Consider the following 18,529-nt stretch of genomic DNA (forward strand, 5'->3'; position numbering starts at 1 on the left):
GGACATTCTTATACAAGTTTTTGTGTAGACATGTCTTTTTATCTTCACATTTGAAGGATATTTTCACTGGACATAAAATTATGTTGACAGCTTTCTTCTTTTAGCATTTCTAAGTTGTTACTTCACTACCTTCTGGTCTCCATTTCTTCTGACGAGTCTGAGGTTTTTCATGTTTTCTTCCTGCTGCTCTTAGGTTTCTATCTCTGGTTTTCAGCAGTTTTGACTATGATGTGCATAGAATGTTTTTCTTCACATTTACCTTCTTGGGATTTCCTGAGTTTCTCAGATCCACGTACTTAAGCCTTCCAACAACTTTGGGGTTACTTTAGCCATTCTCTTTGCCCCCCTCCGCCTCCACCTCTTGTTCTATTTTCTACCTTCTCCTTCTGGGACTCCAATTAGACCTTTCGGTGTCGTCTCACAAGTCACTCTCAAGCTCCCTTGATCTTTTAAAAATCATTTTCCTATTTGTGGGTAATTACTATTAGTTCATCTAAAAATTCTTTGTTATCTTCAATCTGCTGTTAAATCTACCCAGTAAATATTTTTAATTGTATTTTTCTCAGTAATTTCCATATTTTGTTGTAGTTTTTCTTTGCTGAGATTTCCTATCTTTTTTTTTTTTTTTTTTAGATTTCCTATCTTTTTAATTCATTGTGCACAGCACAGTTATATTTAAACAACAACAAAAAAACTAGCTGCTTTAAAATATTCATCTGGATTACCTTCAGGCTGATCTCCAATGATTGCTTCCTCTACTCAGTCAAATTTTCCTATTTCCTCATATATTTCAAAAGTGGGAAAATTACCTGTTGGCCAAATCTAGCACGTGGCTTTTTTTTATAAATTAGGTCATACTGGAACACATCCGGGAACTCTGGTGGTGTTGTGCCTAAGGCATTTGACTACTAACCAGAAGGTTGATGGTTCAAACCCACCAGCCACTCCTTGGAAGGAAGGATGGGCAATCTACTTCCATAATTACACCACCTGGGAAACCCAAGGAGTCGCTATGGGTCAGATCTGACTCCAGAGCAGTGAGTTAGTTTTGTTTTTTGTTTTTGTTTTTGGCACACATCCATGCCCGTTCATTTATATGTTGCTGCTTTCACATTATCATGGCACAATTAATTGCAAGAGACTGCATGAATTGTATCTGACAATTTAAAGAAAAAGCAGTCCTGGTAGTGCAACAGTTAAGCACTCAGCTGCTAACCAAAAGGTTGGCAGCTTGTCCCACTCAGCAGCACCGAGGGAGAGACTTGGTGATCTGCACCCATCAAGAACGCAGCCTAGAAAACTCCACGGGGCAGTTCTACTCTGTCACATGGGGTCACGAGGAGTCAAAAATGGACTCAACAGCACCTAGCAACAACTCTGCTGACCCTTGGCACACCTAGGAGTTTTGGACTGAATCCTGGACATTATGTACAGACTCTGGATTCTATTAAATACCCCTGAACTGTATTATTACATTAGGCAGTTAACCTTGCTGTACTCAAATTCCAAACTCCTGAGGTAGGTAGCATCAGAAATGTTTTACTTCTTTCAGTGCTAGCTAGGATGCATCCAAGTACCTTGTATATGACTGTGGTGGTTATGTTTGTGTCAACTTGGCTGAGCCGGGTTGAGCGGGCAGCTGGTGGTAGTATTCCCCATTATGAGATGGTAGTCAACTCTATGGTGGAATTTACTGGGAGCAGCCGAGTAGCTGCCTTGGGGAATGTGGTCTGCTTCCTGTATTTAATCAGAAGCCTTGGGGAATGGTCTCTAACATATGGCATGCTTGGACCCTGCATGTAGCCGTGTCGTTGTTCAGCAGTCTGCCATGCTCTGCCGACCTTGGGAGTTACAATGAACTTGAATTAATGGTCTGCCGTGTGGTTTGGTAACATCAGGACTGTATCTTTCTACTTGTCAACCTTAGGCTTCTCAGCCTCAGCAGCCAACGAGCTGTCTGAGTGAAGAAACGCCTTTAGCTCCAGTGGGCCAGAAGCAGGAGAGATGAAGCCCAAGGTTGAGGGGCTTTTAGCCCCTAGAGCCTGGCACTTTGAACTTGGACTGAAAGCCTCCAAACTGTAAGAATAAACTCCTGTTTGTTAAGGCCATCCCATTTGTGGTATATTCTTGTCAGAGCAGCACTAGGGAACCAGAACAATGAGGCTCTCTCCTTCATGGGTTCTGGGTCCTAACTTCTCAGCAAACTGGCTCCCCAATTTGGTTCTTTAGTTTTTCTGTATCAGTAAGACAGCACATTTTGTTAATTCAACTTTTAGCTGTCTTATATAAAGCCCTCTGGGTCCTGCCCTCAGTCAAAAAGTATGAAAACAGTAAACTCAGTGATGTTCCCTTCTTCCAACAGTCAACCCTTTCAGTTTCTGCCTGATCTGAGTGACTGTTGTGCCTTGATAGTTGTTTTCATTACGTAAGATGTTGCAGCACATAATTTGTTGATGTTCCCATTCTCACATGTTCACTTGGAGATATCCAATGTTAAGGATTTATAAAGCTACTGATAATAAAAGGCAGTAATACTTAGCCATAACCCAACACCTTGTGGGAATGAGTCACTGAACTTGGGTACTTTGGACCACAGTCTCAAGGGACACCCAAGCTGACTGGCATAACATAGCTCCTAAGAACAATTTTTTAAAAATAAAGGCAGTAATAACAAAAGGTATCCAACTTACGTCAGGACTTACAACATGTCCTAACTCCTTATATTATTTTTTGCTTATCATAACGCCTAAAACTACATAAAAATCCCACAGCAGTAAAATGAGCATTCATGTTCTGAAGGTGGGAGTGTAAATTTTGATGGCCAATTTGGCAATACACGGAACCAATTCTTGATTTCCTCATGTGCACTCCTGGAAATCTGGCCATTAATATCTATGTTATGGAATACTATGCAGGTATTAAAAATGTTTTCTCGATATTCAATGTGTATATAATTAGTATTTTGGTGTAAGATACATACTCATATAAAAATTACATGAAATATTATAAATTATCTCTGGAAGGTGAAATCATGAACCATTTAATATGTGTGTACTTTCTGCATTTACCAAATTATACACATCAGGGTTTGGCAAATTTTTCTGTAAAGGAACACTGTAGGCTTTGTGGGATGGTCCGTGTTGCAACTACTGTTGCAATTACTCAACACTTCCAGTGTGGTACGATAACAGCATAGATCATATGTAAGCAAATGGGCATTGCTGTATTCCAATTAGACTTTATTTACAAAAACAAGTGACTGCCACCAGGCAGTAGCTTATTGACCCCTGATCTAAGGTGATATTAATTCTATAACAAAACATGTAGTTACTTAAAAAAAAAAAAAAAAAATTTAGACGAGGGAAGATCAAAATTATAATTTTATATACTTCATAGCTTTCATATGTACATATAAATCAATCTCACAGGGCAGGCAGGCTGATGCTTTCTCTTGACCACATATATGCTGAGTTGTCCGTCCTGCTTATACTCTGAGGACCTAGCATCAACCGAGAATCAAATCCTCATAGCTAAACCTGACACAACATAGGAGGTTCATACATTTTCTTGAGGATTCCTAACACGATGAATTGGGAGGATTCATATGGCTCTTAAATAAATTCCCACCAAACTGTCAGAATTTCCCATTTCAATCTGTATTATTTAAATTCAATCTCTATAGTTCCCTTATACAAATGGGCAAATTCCTCCAGATTAATTTGTCAAAATGCTTCCCCATGACCCACAGGATGTGTGGACAATATAAGCATTTTAGAACAATGGTATTTTTGGTGTCATGTCTGCCCACCAAGATGACACGTCTTCCTATAATCACATATATGCACACAGCTCTGTATAGAAGGCTACCCAGGCTTCTGCCCCTCTGCACCTTCCATCCTTCTACCATCTCTACTTCCACACCTTTGCTATAAAACCCACTCCCCATCTAATTTCCTCCCAGTTGTCCTATGGAGTCTTTGGGTGGTGCAAATGGTTAACACAGTGGGGTGCTAAACCAAATGTTCGTGGTTCCAGTTCACCCAAAGGTGCCTTGGAAGAAAAGCCTAGAAATGTCCTTAAAAAAAACAAGCCACTGAAAATCCTAAGGAGCACCACTCTACTCTGCTACACCCAGGGTCACATGGATGGCAATGGATACTTCAGTAGCAGCCGGCTAGATGTCCTTCACAACTCCTCCGGCCTTAGAAGTTTCAAGCCTGAATTGTCTTCTGCTAAAGAGATCACAGCACTAGTGTGGTTTAACTTTTGTTTGTCCCAAATTCATATCCTTGACCTCTAATTAAATTTCCATGAGGACTGTACGACACTATCCAATCAATGAGAAGCACTGGTGGCACAGTGGTTAAGCACTAACAAAAAGGTGGTGGTTCCAACTCCCCAGCTGCTCTGTGGGATAAAAACGTGGCAGTCTGTGTCTGTAATGATAATCACCTTGAAAACCCTAAGGGGCAGTTCTACCCTCTCCTATAGGGCTGCTGTGAGTCACAACTGATTCGATGATAGTGGGTTTGTTTGGTTATATCTAACCAACACAGGTCTTCCTCTGTAGTATTACTCCTAATACCCTTCACCCAAAGTTTGAAAAATTATCAGTCTCAAATATTTATACATAAAAACTAAATATATTAAACATTAATAAAACCTATATGCTTTGAGAGCATATAGGTGAATATTTCTATAACACAGGTTTGGTAATGAAATTTCTTAAGCATGAAATCAGAGAAGACTGAAAGATCTGACTTTATAAAAATGTGCAACTGCTATACTTTAAAAAAAGCCATAATATTAAAATAAGAGAAATACTATCATTAGCTTTGGTTAGTATCAATAAACCAGAAAGGTCTAAAAAATCAATATGAAAAATTTAAAAGTCATAATTTATTAGCATATAATCTTGGTAAACAAATCTGCTTTTAATTTAATCAGAAAACATAAACCTTCAAGGTAAACTTCTAAATAAATCGATTAAAACCAACTTAATAAAGCATCCTCCCACCCCCCCAAAAAAAATCTGCACAAAGAATATGGTGGGAACTTCACCTGACCCCCTTTCCTTACTTGGTTTAGAATCTCAGCAGCTAGGCTTCTATCTCACCCACTCCACCAGAAAACAAAACAAAAAAAACACAACCCACAAAACAAACTCCCAAGCAGCAATTCCCGAACACGAAAGATGAGCAACCTCATTAGTAATCAAAGAAACATAAAAGGAAATGTTAAAATAAGATCTTTGGCCTACAAAATTGACACAAACAAACAAACACACAAACAAACACTATCACCAACACAAAGGCACTTCAAATACTGGATATTACTGTTGTTGTTAGGTGCTGTCAAGTTGGCTCCAGCTCATAGAGACCCTCCGTACGACCGAACGAGACACTAATACCCGGTCAGGCACCATCCTCACAATACTTGTTATTCTTGAGCCCATCATTGCAGCCACTGTTGTCAATCCATCTTGTTGACGGGCTCCCTCTTTATCGCAGAACTCTGATTTTACCAAGTATGATATCATTCTCCAGGAAATGGTACCTTCTGACAACATGGCCAAAGTAGGTGAGATGAAGTCCAGCCACTCTTGCTTCTAAGGAGCTTTCCCAACTGTACTTCTTCCAGAACAGATTTGTTTGTTCTTCTGGCACTTAAGTATTCTTCACCAACACCCTAATTCAAAGGGATCATTCTTCTTAGGTTTTCCTTAGTCAGTGTGCAGCTTTTACATGCATGAGGTGAATGAAAATACCATCACTTGGGTTAGTCACACCTTAGTCTTCAAGGTGACATCTCTGTTCTTCAACACTGTAAAGTCTTTTGCAGCAGACATGCCTAGTGCAACACAATGTCTGATTTCCTGACTGCTGCTTCCATGAGCGTTGATTGTGGATCCAAGTCAAATGAAATCCCTGACAACTTCAATCTTTTCTCCATTTATCATAATATTCCTTATTGGTTCAGTTGTGAGGATTATTGTTTTATTTTGAGGTGTGTATAATCCATATACAAACTGTAGTCTTTAATCTTCACCAGTAAGTACTTCAGGTCATCTTCACTTCTAGCAAGTAAGACTGTTGTTTGCATACTGCAAGTTGTTAATGAGTCTTTCTCCAATCCTGATGCCTCATTCTTCTTCATATAGTCCAGCTTCTCGGATTATTTGCTCAGCATACAGATCAAGTAAGTACTGGATAGAATCACCAAGTAACAAATACTGGATACAAGCACCAAATAACAGCGAAGTTAGTGGGTGGGCTGTGGAATTACATGTTAGTGCTGTGCTGGGATGACTTGTAAAGGACTGTCAGAGCCACTGATGTGTATCTCTTTTGTTACTCTGAGGTCAGACTGGCAGATGAAATTAGCCATGGTGAGAATATTCATACTACAGCAAACACTTCTAAACAGAGCACCTTTTCATGAGAAATGGCTGTTAAACATTCAGCAGCCCACAACTGGATTACAAACTGGTTATATATTCACTTGTTCACTAATATGCTGCTGCTGTTGTTGTCTGCTGTCAAGGTAACAACCCCACACGTGCAGAGTAGAACTGTTCCTTAGAGTCAAGGCTGTGACCTTTCCGAAGCACATCACCAGGCCTGTCTTTGAGGGTACCTCTGAGTGGGTTCAAACCACCAACCTTTCAACTGGTTGTCAAAGCACTTAACTGTGCCCTTCAGATACTTTTCTGTTATACAACCACATAAAAAATTTAATCACTGACACTGTAATATTTTAAAATATACAAAGAAAAATTTAATGAATGAGGATCAAATCAACAGGCTAACTTAATATAAATTTTAATAATAGCATATCTTTTCTAAAATGTAAATCATAAAATTGTTACATTTTTGATTAATAAAGATGAAATGTTACACAAACTATGAGCCACTGTGTTATTTCAGGTGTCTTTAGTTTAAAACATGCTCCACTAACTACCTTATTAATTTGCTTGTAAAGTTTAAACAAAATCCTAGAGAAGTCTTATTGATATCACCAAATTAGGAATGAAATCCAAATTAAATTATTCTATTAGGTGTATAGGACATAGAAAGTAACTGTTTCAGAATTTCAAGAAATTTTTTTAGAATTTACTTACTCACAAATGTGACAGCATTTTAATTCAACAATAAAGTATTATGTTAGGAGCATAAGCTGTGTCACTTACTAACTTAACTCTTTATGCCTTGCTTCTTTCAACTTTAAAAAAGTAACCATATGAGATAATATAGGAAAAGCTTTTAACAAGTGTCAGATAAATAAAAAGGGCTTCATACATTTTTTGAAAACTATAAGCCTATGAGATGAAAGAAAGCATTCTTTAACTCTTCTCCAGCAAGGTGTTCTATTAAAATTTTTAAATTAGCTATTTGATAGTTCTCAAAACAATCACAGAATTTCAGAGGGATCAGAACAGTGAACAATTTAAAGACAAACACACCAATGCCTACAAATCAGAACTTGTAACATCCAAATGGTACATGCTGGAGATATTTATGAATCTTACCATTATTAAAATACTTATAGAAAACAGAGTTAAGAAATGTTTACAATTTCAACTGGACTTTCAGTTGAAGGAAGTTATATGCTCCCCACTTGGGGGGGGGAGTTGCAAATTAAGGCAGCAGAATGCTTACATTACATTACAACCAAATACTGTATTCTAGAAACACGCAAATTTAAAAGTATAGGGGCAGTGGTTCTCAAAGTGTGATCCTGGGATCCTTGGTGGTCCCCAAGATCCCTTCAGGGGCTATGCAAGGTCAAAACCATTTTCGTAACAATATGAAAATGTTCTATGCCTCCACTCTCATAACCTCACAAGTATACAGTGGAGTTCTGAGCACCCACCTAATACACAGTATCAAGAGAGAAGGCACCAACAGGGTGAATCCTGTTGCTGCTGTTAAACCAGATGGTAAAGATGCACAGAAATGTCTAACAACACTCCTCTTCACAACAATTTTTTTTTGGGGGGGTGGGTAAAAATCTGTTACTTATGTTAACATCTAATGAATTTGTTATTTTTAAGCCAACAAACAGTTTTTTTTTTTTTTTTTTAATGCTTCAGTAGTAATTTCTAATATAGTAAATTTCAATAGATATAAGCCACCTAAAGTTCTCTGGAGTCTTTAATAATTTTTAAGAATCATGGTCCTGAGAAAAAAACATAGCCGAGAATTGCTGGTTTCATGATAAGGAAGCAGGTAGCTAATCTCCATGATGCCCCATTTACAGGAATTGTACTACAGAGGGGGTGTGATGGTGAAGGCGGGAGGGGACACCTCAGAAAGCAAGCCTGATGGGCATCTTCAAATTCACACAAGGAATTATTTTAAGAAAATTATCAGCTAATCTCTATTTTCATCAAAAAGGGAATAAAACAAACCTGTAAAAGCTATATCAAAAAGGTTTGTCACCCTAAAAGAAAGTAATTTTTTTTCCCCTGAGGGAAGACAGAGCAGGAGAGAAGGTTGGGATCCAACCAGTAAGCCAGAAAGCTTGAAGGTCTTCAGTCTTGTCCCCTTCATTGATTTTCTCCCTTTCCAGCACTCAACATATAAACCGAAATATATCTGAATACAAAAGTCTATGAAAGTTTTTAACAGTAAACAGGATCACAAGCAAATCCATTTTAAAGTTGAATCTTTTCTTTCAGTAAGCATTTTGATTCTATAAGCACTCATTTCAGATATGTCAGTCAGAGTTCCCATTTAATTATAAATTTTAAAATTTATCCAGGGTGTGTGTGTGTGTGTGTGTGTGTAAAAAAAAGTCTGTAAAAGTATTTTGATACAACTGTTTAATTTACTTGTTTCTTAGATGAGAAGCCTGTAAGTAATTTGGTAATGGCCTACAATTATATAGTATAACTTTGTACATATTAATTAATTGGGACCCAATACAATCTAAAACAGAAATTCAAAGACATTTTTTAAGTTTTCCCTCCATGGAAAAGAGCCTGCAGGGAATCTCCCAAACTGTAGAGACATTTCAAATATACAGCAACACACATCTGGACCTTCGCAGCATTCATTTAATTCTAAGAGCAGAGGCATACCGCTCAGAATAGTAAGGTTTGCCAGTTGCCTTGCTTGTCAAATATATTCAGCTTGATGTGCACTGGACAGGAACGGTGAAACAAGTCTAGAACATTATACAGATTTTAAAATATAACTATCACCACAACTCATGTAGCCACCATTGGAAAAGGTATTCAACATGAATAATATATTTGAGGAAATCGATGTCCACCTCCTCTTTAATACCAAAGCTATTTTTTTTTTTTTTAATTATCTTAAGAGAAAAATTTTCAAACATGTAGTACATCATGTGTGTTGATCTGAATTTCACCTTTTCTTGATGACACAGAGTCCTAACAGTATACAATTATCAGAAGCTGACATGATAGTGGCATCCTTTGGGTCAGCCTGGCTGTTCCTACACTAAATGGTCTTGGACACAGTATGTATGCTCTTCATTCAGTCTTATCAGTCTTGTTTCAAGCCATCACTCTGAACGGCTGATATGTTATAAGCTAGGAAATTAAAGAATCAAAATTATTAAAATCTCATATAGAAACAAATGCATGAGCTGTAATGTACAGACTATGTGACTTATGTGGGTTGCTCAGAGGCATTTTTTTAAAACTCCAAGTTGAGCTTCTCAGCTGTGTCTCTGATAAGATTTCCAGGTTATCTCTGGATGAATAAGACACTGCTGTACATAAATATTTGAACAAGTTCATTTGAGTATTAACAGAAAGATTATAACTAAACATTAGTATCACTACCTTTTTAAACAAAGTATTCTGTAACTTTAAAGCAACATTGGGTATTCTGGTTAACATTCCAGTTTCTGTCCCCAAAAAAGATGAGCAAATGTCCTATTGATAGCAGTTTGCAAAAAAAAAAAAAGGGGGGGGGACCCCAAAATCTGAGGTGCAATCATGTCACAGTTAACGCCATGTCTGCTTCCAATACATTCAAAAACAGTATTTTTTAAAAAATCAATAGTTAAAATAGGCCTTTTGCATTTCAGTCTGAGAATTCAAGATACTTAAAAAAATTTGTAAATACACATACATGCAAATTCTTCATATATACAAATTTTCACAAAATTAAGAAGTTGCAAAGCAATTAGAAGAATTACGGTGAATCTGACAAGCTACATTTAAATGCTTTACCACTGATACGTTCCTGAATATAGCAGTCATCGTACTTTTAATAAATTTTCTACATGGCCTTTTTTTTATAAAATTTTCTTTTAGACATAAAAGCTAGTCACTAGGAAGTCTTCTGATATTCTGATTTAAGAATTCAAGATGTTCTCAATTCACTACTCATATATAAGGCCACTTTGGTAAAGGCATTGCAGCAAAAACACAAAAACAATAGCATATTTTCTAATATTTATTTTTTTCACCTGCAAACTCTAGCAAAACATGATCAGCTTTATTATGCAGACAGGTATCCCTCTACATTTTTAAAGAATTTAGGCATGTATAAATAGAAGAGCTCTTTAGAAAGGAAAAATTCAAGAATGAATAAAACCTTCCAATTCTGACTTTGTAGCTTTCCAGTAGCAATGGTTAAAATGATTTTAGGTCATTCATTCCAAGGTATATGACAGCACCTTAAAAGTGGCTGATCTATTTCCCCAGTAACATTTCTCACATAACAATGTGTTAAAGTTACAAATACTGATATGCACAAATAGCTAATTTCTAAGAAAAATATGTACAGTACTGCAGCATAATGAATGTGGTATCTGCAATAACTTAATATTAGCCAATTTTTAATATACATGATACCGCGCTACCTTTTTCTGCCAATTCACAGGTTAAAAGTTGTTACCGGAGCCCTCTGTTTTGCACACATTACCTGGTGTTTAATACACCATGCAGGCTTTTTAAAGACTTCTCTTGTGTTTAAAGCTAAGATCAGTGAAACAAGACAACAGTGCAAGAGGCGGAGAGATGTAATGTGACCACGTAAGAGTTCGTTCCAGTAAAGTGTCTATATAAGGCTATAAGAAAGGATTGGTTGAGGAGCTTCCTGCTGGAAACTGTCCTGATGGTGCACCAGTCTAAAGGAAAACATAAGACAAATCAAAATAAACAGACAAGTAGAAAGTGGTTTGTGCAAAATATGAAGAAACTAAACTGTATTTATTAGAAGAGTTACTTTATTACTGTTGGCAATAGTATTTACTTGTTACTGTTATTAGACATACACTATAACAAACCTATCCGGCACTGTCAGGCACTGTGCAGTTCCTTTCACATCCACACTCCGTATTATTTTCATAAACAGTTCTAAGAAGGGACTTCCCTTAAAAACAAAACCAAAAACTAAAACACAATGAAAGAAAGCTCTTGTGATTGAAACCAAATCTGACTCTAAGACCCCTGTTTAGGCTGTTCACTCACTCCTACAGCCTCTTAGAAAGTGTTATTTTAACCAAGTGTGGTGTAGTAAATTACTTAGGGTGGCTTTTCTACCCATAAGTCTTTGTAAACTCCAAGGTGGGATTTTCTATGAGCAACTGAGGAGCCCCTGATTGCTGAAGCTGTCCACCTGGAGTATTTCTGTTGGGAGTGGCACAAAACAATGTTCTGGGAGGTGCCCACTCTCTCTCAGGTGCTTAAGAGTTCTGATGCTATGATTGGCTAGTTTGAGCACCCTGCCGGGCTCAAAAGGAGGCCTCCTAGAGGCAGAACTCTCTCTGACTGCTGGTTGAGGAAGACGTGCTGCTGAAAGAGACACGGGCTCCTGAGACACGCGTGCTGGGAAAGAGACACGCATCGCTGAGTGAGACACCGAGGGACCAGCGTTGCTGGGAAAGAGACTGTGAGAGACTGTTGGCTGAGGGACAGTGAGCTGGGAGAGAGACTGAGTGTTTTTCCTCAACTTGAGTTGTAGCCTGGTGCTTCCCTAATAAATCCTATAACCTGTGAGTTCTGTGTGGCCACTGCAGTGAATTATTGAACCCAGGAGAGAGGTGGTGGGTGCTTTGGGAGGAACGCTTGGTGAAAGGGCTGGAGGGAGGCAGCATGTCTGGCCTTGCAGTAATAGGCCTCGGGTTACTGCTGGTAATCCTGTCTTCCTCTCGTGGGATTAGAGGAGGTCAGAACATGTGGCCTCCTTGTCGTTTTTGCACCAAGAAAACAGGTTTCATGCTATAAAATAGTTTATTTACTGTCAGTGCTTTGATTTGTAAACAGAATAATTTTTCTTTTTTTAAGTCAGAAAGGATCATGCATAATGACTGTCTCAATCTGTACTATCTTAGGACTGCCCTATCAGAGAATACCAAGTAGCATCTAGGAGGAATCACATCCTGCTTTTCCTTAATTTGAAAACAATATGCAACAATTCATAAAGTGCTTAAAATTGAAAACAGAATCTCTCTTACCATAAAAGGATTACTAGATACTCCAGTAGCTGCAACTTGACCAAAAGGAGTTACCACTGGCTTTGTTTGTCCAAATGCTGCAAAACTTGCACCTTGTTAAAACAGAACCACCAATTATACCTCATACCTTCAAGAGAAAACCCCATGCGTATAAAGCCTTATAATGAATTTCAGAGAAATTCCTTCCAGAGCAACAACAGTAAAGCATCAATGTCAAATCGCTGGGTCTCAATCTCTTCCCAAAACCACAGACACACTGACCCTGGCATGTCTTTAAACAGTGCTCCAACAGCACAACAGAGATGGCCAATACAAACCGGCCTCAGCACTGTAAATCACTGACAGTCAAAGGATTTCATTAATAGATGAGTTTTTGAGGATCTGGGAAGGGTTTTAAGGGCAACAGCAGCCCGGATGGCACAGCAGTTAAAGCATCTGCAGCTAACCAAAAAGTCAGTGGTTCAAACCCACCAGCCACTCCATAGAAACCTTGTGGCAGTTCTATTCTGTCCTACAGGAGTCGGAATCAACTTCATGGCAGTGGATTTGGTTTTGGTTTGGTAAGGGCAATATCACGATTTCTATGTGAACATTCCAGTATTTCTTATTCAATATTTTCTCATTTAAGGATCTGCCATGGACTGTATTTCCAAATTGTTACCTAGTCACTCACCTTTAAAAAGAAAACATATAATTGTAATTTAAAAATAGTCTTAAAATATGTAGACTTCAAGCTTTAGCAAATGAGAGAAATGGGTAAAAAACTGGTCTCTGATGAATCTTGTTGACTCTGAAACAAACAACATCTATCTACAACATACTTACCTAGTTAGTCATTCAGTTTCACCCAAAACATCCTTACACAAAATGGTACGTGAGCAACATTTGTTGTACTGCCAAAAAATATGACTCTAGCTCTGTAAAGTTTCCTTTTAAAATCAAGAGACAGGAGAATATAAATAGGAATTAATATGAAAGAGACACTGGAGAGTGTTAAGAAAGAAGGGGTGGTCTGTAGATAGCCATTAATTTCTCCTAAACCTGTAATCTGCTCACACATTTCTGAAACTGCTCCAGTACTGAGGCCCAAGTCACTGAAAGCTTCTATTTTCTGTAGTAAGCATTCAGGAGATAATGCTAAAGCAGTCTTCAGACACTCTTTTTGCCAGAACACGTAACAATTCTGATGTATAAAGGATACCTAAAATAGACTTAAGTTAGACCAATGTCAAGTCTTACCATTGGGCTGTTGAGAAAAAGCTGTCTGTTGGGGGAAAGCTGCTTGAGCTGGGAAGGCAGGCTGCTGGAAGCTGCCACTAAAGCTGGTGGGAAGACTATAGGGAGCAGGAGTACCGAAGCCCGTGGGCATGCTCATGGACGCAGTGCCAAAGGTAGCCGCTAGCAGGAGAAAAGAGAGCATGGTCAGGTACACACGAAGGACAGGTTTAGTTTCTCATATTCAACCTTTACATTGGAAAACATTCATATGAATATTAGAGGCATTTTAAACACCAAAATTCTAACAAAGTCAGTAATTATGAGTTGGAATCAACTTGAGGGCACACAACAGTAATGGGCACACAACAAGAGTAACAAGTGCTATACAGTTTCTCATAACCCATGAACTGTGTTCTCTTAGAATCCAATAAACACCAGAATGAAACTAATAACACTGCCACCGGAAACTCAAAACTCTCGATTTAATTATACAATAAGTTCAAGTCTAGTAACATTTTAAAGTTTTCCATCATTCACTTCACATGTACCGTCGACCCTCAGTATCCTCAGGGATTGGTGCCAGGGCCACTGCAGATAACAAAAATCTGCAGATGTTTAAGTCCCTTGCATCAAACTGCACATTATTCACATATAATCTGTGCACACTTTCCCGTATACTTTTGATCCTCTCTAGATTACTTATAAACCTAACACAACATAACTGCTACATAGAGAGCACTTTATGTTCCTTCCTAGCTTGGGAGGGATTGCACTGACCACTTAATTGCTTTTATCCCTCAAGTATTTTTGACCCTAGGTTGGCTGACTCTGTGGAAGTAGAACCAGCAGATGTGGAGGGCCGACTGTATACATTTTCGTTTTGCAATAGAATATAAAACAATAGCCAAAGTTTTACTTTTATCTATTGAAGTGCCTGCTATTATGTAATGTATGTGTTCCTGGGAAAAAAATCTGTGTGAAATAGTTCACTAAAACAGGATTTAGAGGAGAAACTGGGTTAGAGGCAGACCATTCACAATTTACACAACATTGTAACCAGAGCAAAAAACAAAATTCTAACAAGAACCTAGCACACTCAAAATGCCATGTTAAATTCTTAGTACCTCAGTTCCACAACACATGCCTTCTTCCTCCTTTGCCAGGTACATGAAGGTAGCTTTGGAAGCAGGTATTTACAGGGATGGCTTAGACTGCTGACTTATGGAAATTAGGGGGAAATGCACAAATTGGGAAAGAAGAGAAATAAGCGTTTCTTAGGCGAGACGAAGAATGCAGGGTAAAGGGACACCGTGCTCAGGGTCGCCCTCTATGTGTAGCTGCTCCTACTTGGTGGAACACTACCATGTTGAAGGAAATCCAGTGAACCACCCTACTCCAGTGGTATGCTGCTATCATCCTTCCCCACTGACTAATCATTTATGAACAACTTTGCATTACAGACTCACACAGTAGCAGGAGAGAAGGCAATTTATGCTAGGGAAGATTTCAAACAAAACCTTCCAAAGATATATTCTAGGGAGGGTCTCAGAGAAATAAGAGCCAATCATGGTATTTAAAATATGGAAAACTAGCAATTACACAGTGAATTATTTTCGGCATGATGCAACCAAAAAGCCGTAAATCAAAGAATATGCTGAATTTTTAAAATTACCAACTTGATCACTGATTTAGGCACAGAAATTAAAATCCATAAATGTTGCCCAGAATAGTCGCTTTTTAAAACAAACAAACCTGAAAATCGGTTATAGATGTTGCCCCAAGTAATCTGCATAGTTCTAATGCATGTAGCAATCCAATTTTCTTCAATGAACCTAATTAGAATTTGCCAGAATTTTTTTTAAATTACCTTTTTACTATGATTAATAAGAGAAGGAGGAAACAAGGCACTGGGAAGCAAGTGAATGGAGAGAATGAGAAGCACACTGCGAGGGCAGCAAGAGCAGCTCACGACAGACACCACCACACCGATGTGACACGGCAGACCACTGTCTAAAAGCACTGAAGAAGCAAAACTTGGGTACAGCTAAGCAAAACCAAACTTATGGAATAATGTAGGAAAACGGTTTAGTCCATCCCAAAGGTGTCACTCAAAATTCAAGAAAACTCAAAGCTATTAAAATTCTAATGTGACCATGGAAGTAATAAGCAGTAATGCTTGACAGCATTTATAGAAGCTCACAAAGGATTTTCATGTAACTTTCAATGCAATGTCCTCCTGATGCCACACATCCATGCCCACTCCATTTCAAAACATGGCAAAAACTTAACTGCACATGCAGGGAAGCAGAACACCGGCAGAAGCTGCCACAAGCAGCAGACACACTGCCCGTGAAGTGAGATGTTAGCTGTGGCCACCTACCCAAATGAGCGTGGGCAAACACCTGCGAGTGCAGTGCTCCAGAAAGGCCTTGGGAAAGCCACAGAGAGACCAATGTCAATGAACTTACAGGCGACTATCGTCAAAACAGAAATAAAAGGGTTTCATTAAGAAGCTCTAAAATTAGAATATATTGCTGCAAAGCGGCTAGCACAAGAACACATAATAAACACACATCCATAATAGGGCTTTTTTATTTCAACTATATTCGTGACACTGTAATAATTATACTGTTAGAAAAAATGGGAGATTAGAATAATAAATATAAGACAAAACATGGAAGCATTTTAAAAATAAACTTAGCATTTTATTCATGTGAAGACACAATCATCACAATCTACTTTTAGAACATCTTCCTCTCTCCTGAAAGCAATGTGTACCCATTAGCTGTCACTTCTCATTTCCCAACTCCACCCCCACCCCCAAGGGCTTGGCAGAGGTACTAGTCTACCTTCTATCTCCACAGACTTGCATATTGTGGACATTTCATATAAATGGAATCATACAAAATGTAGTCTTTTGTGACTGGCTTCTTTCACTTCACAATGTTTTCAACGTTCATCCATACATGGATTAGTATTTCATTCTGCCTAACAACCAAATAATATTCCTTCGTAGAGATACACCACAAATTGCTTACTTACTCATTCATCAGTTCAGACATTTGGATTATTTCCACTTTTTGGCTATTATGAATAGATATGCAGTGAATATGTGTGTACAAGTGTTTTCATTCCTCTTGGGTATATAACCTGGGAGTCGAACAGCTGAGTTATATGGTAACTCTATGTTGTACTTTTTGAACCAAACCAAACCCACTGCCATGGAGTCTGAGGAGGTATCATTACGGAAGTAGATTGCCCAACCTTCCTTCTGAGGAGTGGCTGGTGGGTCTGAACTGCCAGCCTTCTGGTTAGTAGTCAAATGCCTTAGGCACTAGGCCACCAGAGGTCCTTTGTACTTTTTGAGAAACTATCAAATTGTTGTCCAAAGTAGTTGTAACATTTTACATTCCCACCAGCTGTGCATGAGAGTTCTAATTTCTCTGTGTCTGCATCAATACTTGTTAGTGTTTGCTCTTTCTATCCTATCTTAGTGGTTGTGAAGTGATAGCTCATTGTCATTTAGATTTGCATTTCCTGAACTAAAGAAAGGGGAGCTTTGGCAGCATAGTGGCTAAGGCACTTGACTGCTAACCAGAAGGCTGGCAGTTCAAACCCACCAGCCACTCCTCAGAAGGACGGTTGGGCAATCTACTTCCGTAGTGATACTGCCTCGGAAACCCAAGGAGGGGTTGCTGTGAGTCGGGGCCGACTCGACAGCACACAACAACAACAACTAATGAAAGGAGAGCCCTGCTGGGACAGTGGTTAAGTGCTAGGATGCTAACACAAAGGTCAGCAGTTTGAACCCACCAGGCACTCCTGGGAAGAAAGATATAGCAGCCTGCATCAACCAGACAGCAATGGATAATGGCTAATGATGGTGGGTATTTTTTTCATGGGCTTATTGACCATCTGTTTATCTTCTGTGGAGAAGCGTCAACCTCAAATCCATTTTATAACTGTTTTACTTTTCTTTTTACTGACTTACTAGGGCTCTCTATATATTCTGGACCCAAGTCCCTTACCAGATATACAATTTACAAAGACTTTCTCTAGACTACTATACATTTTATTTTTATGGTTTCTGTTTACTTACCAAATTTTCTAGTTTCTTTATTAACAAACTGACACTTTTATCTACTAGAAGTGCCAACTACAAATTAAATGTTAGAGAAGTTCAATTATTAAGAGTAAATTGAGGGTGAATGTGCAGGAAGAAAAATATCAGCTCTTAAAGAAACAAAGTACATCTTACACATTCCACCTAACACCAATTTTGGCTTTTTCTTTGCTTCCCCTGTCCCCCCCCACCCCCATTCTTGTATTAATCCTCATTTCTAGACAAGTTAGGAGGGCTTACTGAGTATTTACATATAAACAAGGAATAGGACATAAAGCTAATTTGTGTATTTTTCATCAATATAAAACTAACATATAATACTTCTTTGTTTCTACAGAAACAAAGAAAGAAAAACATCAATAAAAAGTACAAAAGTTTTTAAAAAAAGAACCCTATTTCTACATCATGTCTACAAATAGATGTGCAGTAATTACAAGGGCAACTGTTTCTGGCATGGAAACAGTGCTGGTTTAGAAGAGTTCTGACTACTAATGACAGATTGTACCTTAATTAATTTTTAACCCTTAAGGCAAATCCATTAACATTGTTACAAATCAGTTTCTACCTCAGTAATAAAATAGGGATGTGGGGTTAGATGCTATCTCTGATTCAGGTCTGCACTCCTGTCAGTTTACCTTAAAAGCATTAAAATAAATGCTAGGAAAGAAAGGTTATTAATTCACTGGTTAATCAAAGATATGAGAGTTGGAGAGGATTTCTAATAATTGAAAATTAAATAAACTCTTATTA

General features: G+C 38.2%; 1 protein-coding gene across 1 annotated transcript in view; it reads right to left on the reverse strand.

Moving 5' to 3' along the window:
* Positions 1 to 11,049: 11,049 nt before the first annotated feature.
* The window catches only part of AGFG1 (ArfGAP with FG repeats 1), an 85,455-nt gene continuing 77,975 nt past the window's right edge, over positions 11,050 to 18,529 (reverse strand). Inside the window, exons 10-13 of the mRNA XM_042783031.1 lie at positions 16,037 to 16,084; positions 13,678 to 13,836; positions 12,439 to 12,530; positions 11,050 to 11,109 (exon numbers count right to left, since the gene is read on the reverse strand). Coding sequence (XP_042638965.1) covers positions 11,050 to 11,109; positions 12,439 to 12,530; positions 13,678 to 13,836; positions 16,037 to 16,084 — 359 coding nt within the window. The remainder of the gene's footprint in view (positions 11,110 to 12,438; positions 12,531 to 13,677; positions 13,837 to 16,036; positions 16,085 to 18,529) is intronic.

This window comes from Orycteropus afer, unplaced genomic scaffold (assembly GCF_000298275.1).
Source record: "Orycteropus afer afer isolate SDZICR_OR568_19922 unplaced genomic scaffold, OryAfe1.0 scaffold00002, whole genome shotgun sequence".
Taxonomy (NCBI): Eukaryota; Metazoa; Chordata; class Mammalia; order Tubulidentata; family Orycteropodidae; genus Orycteropus; species Orycteropus afer.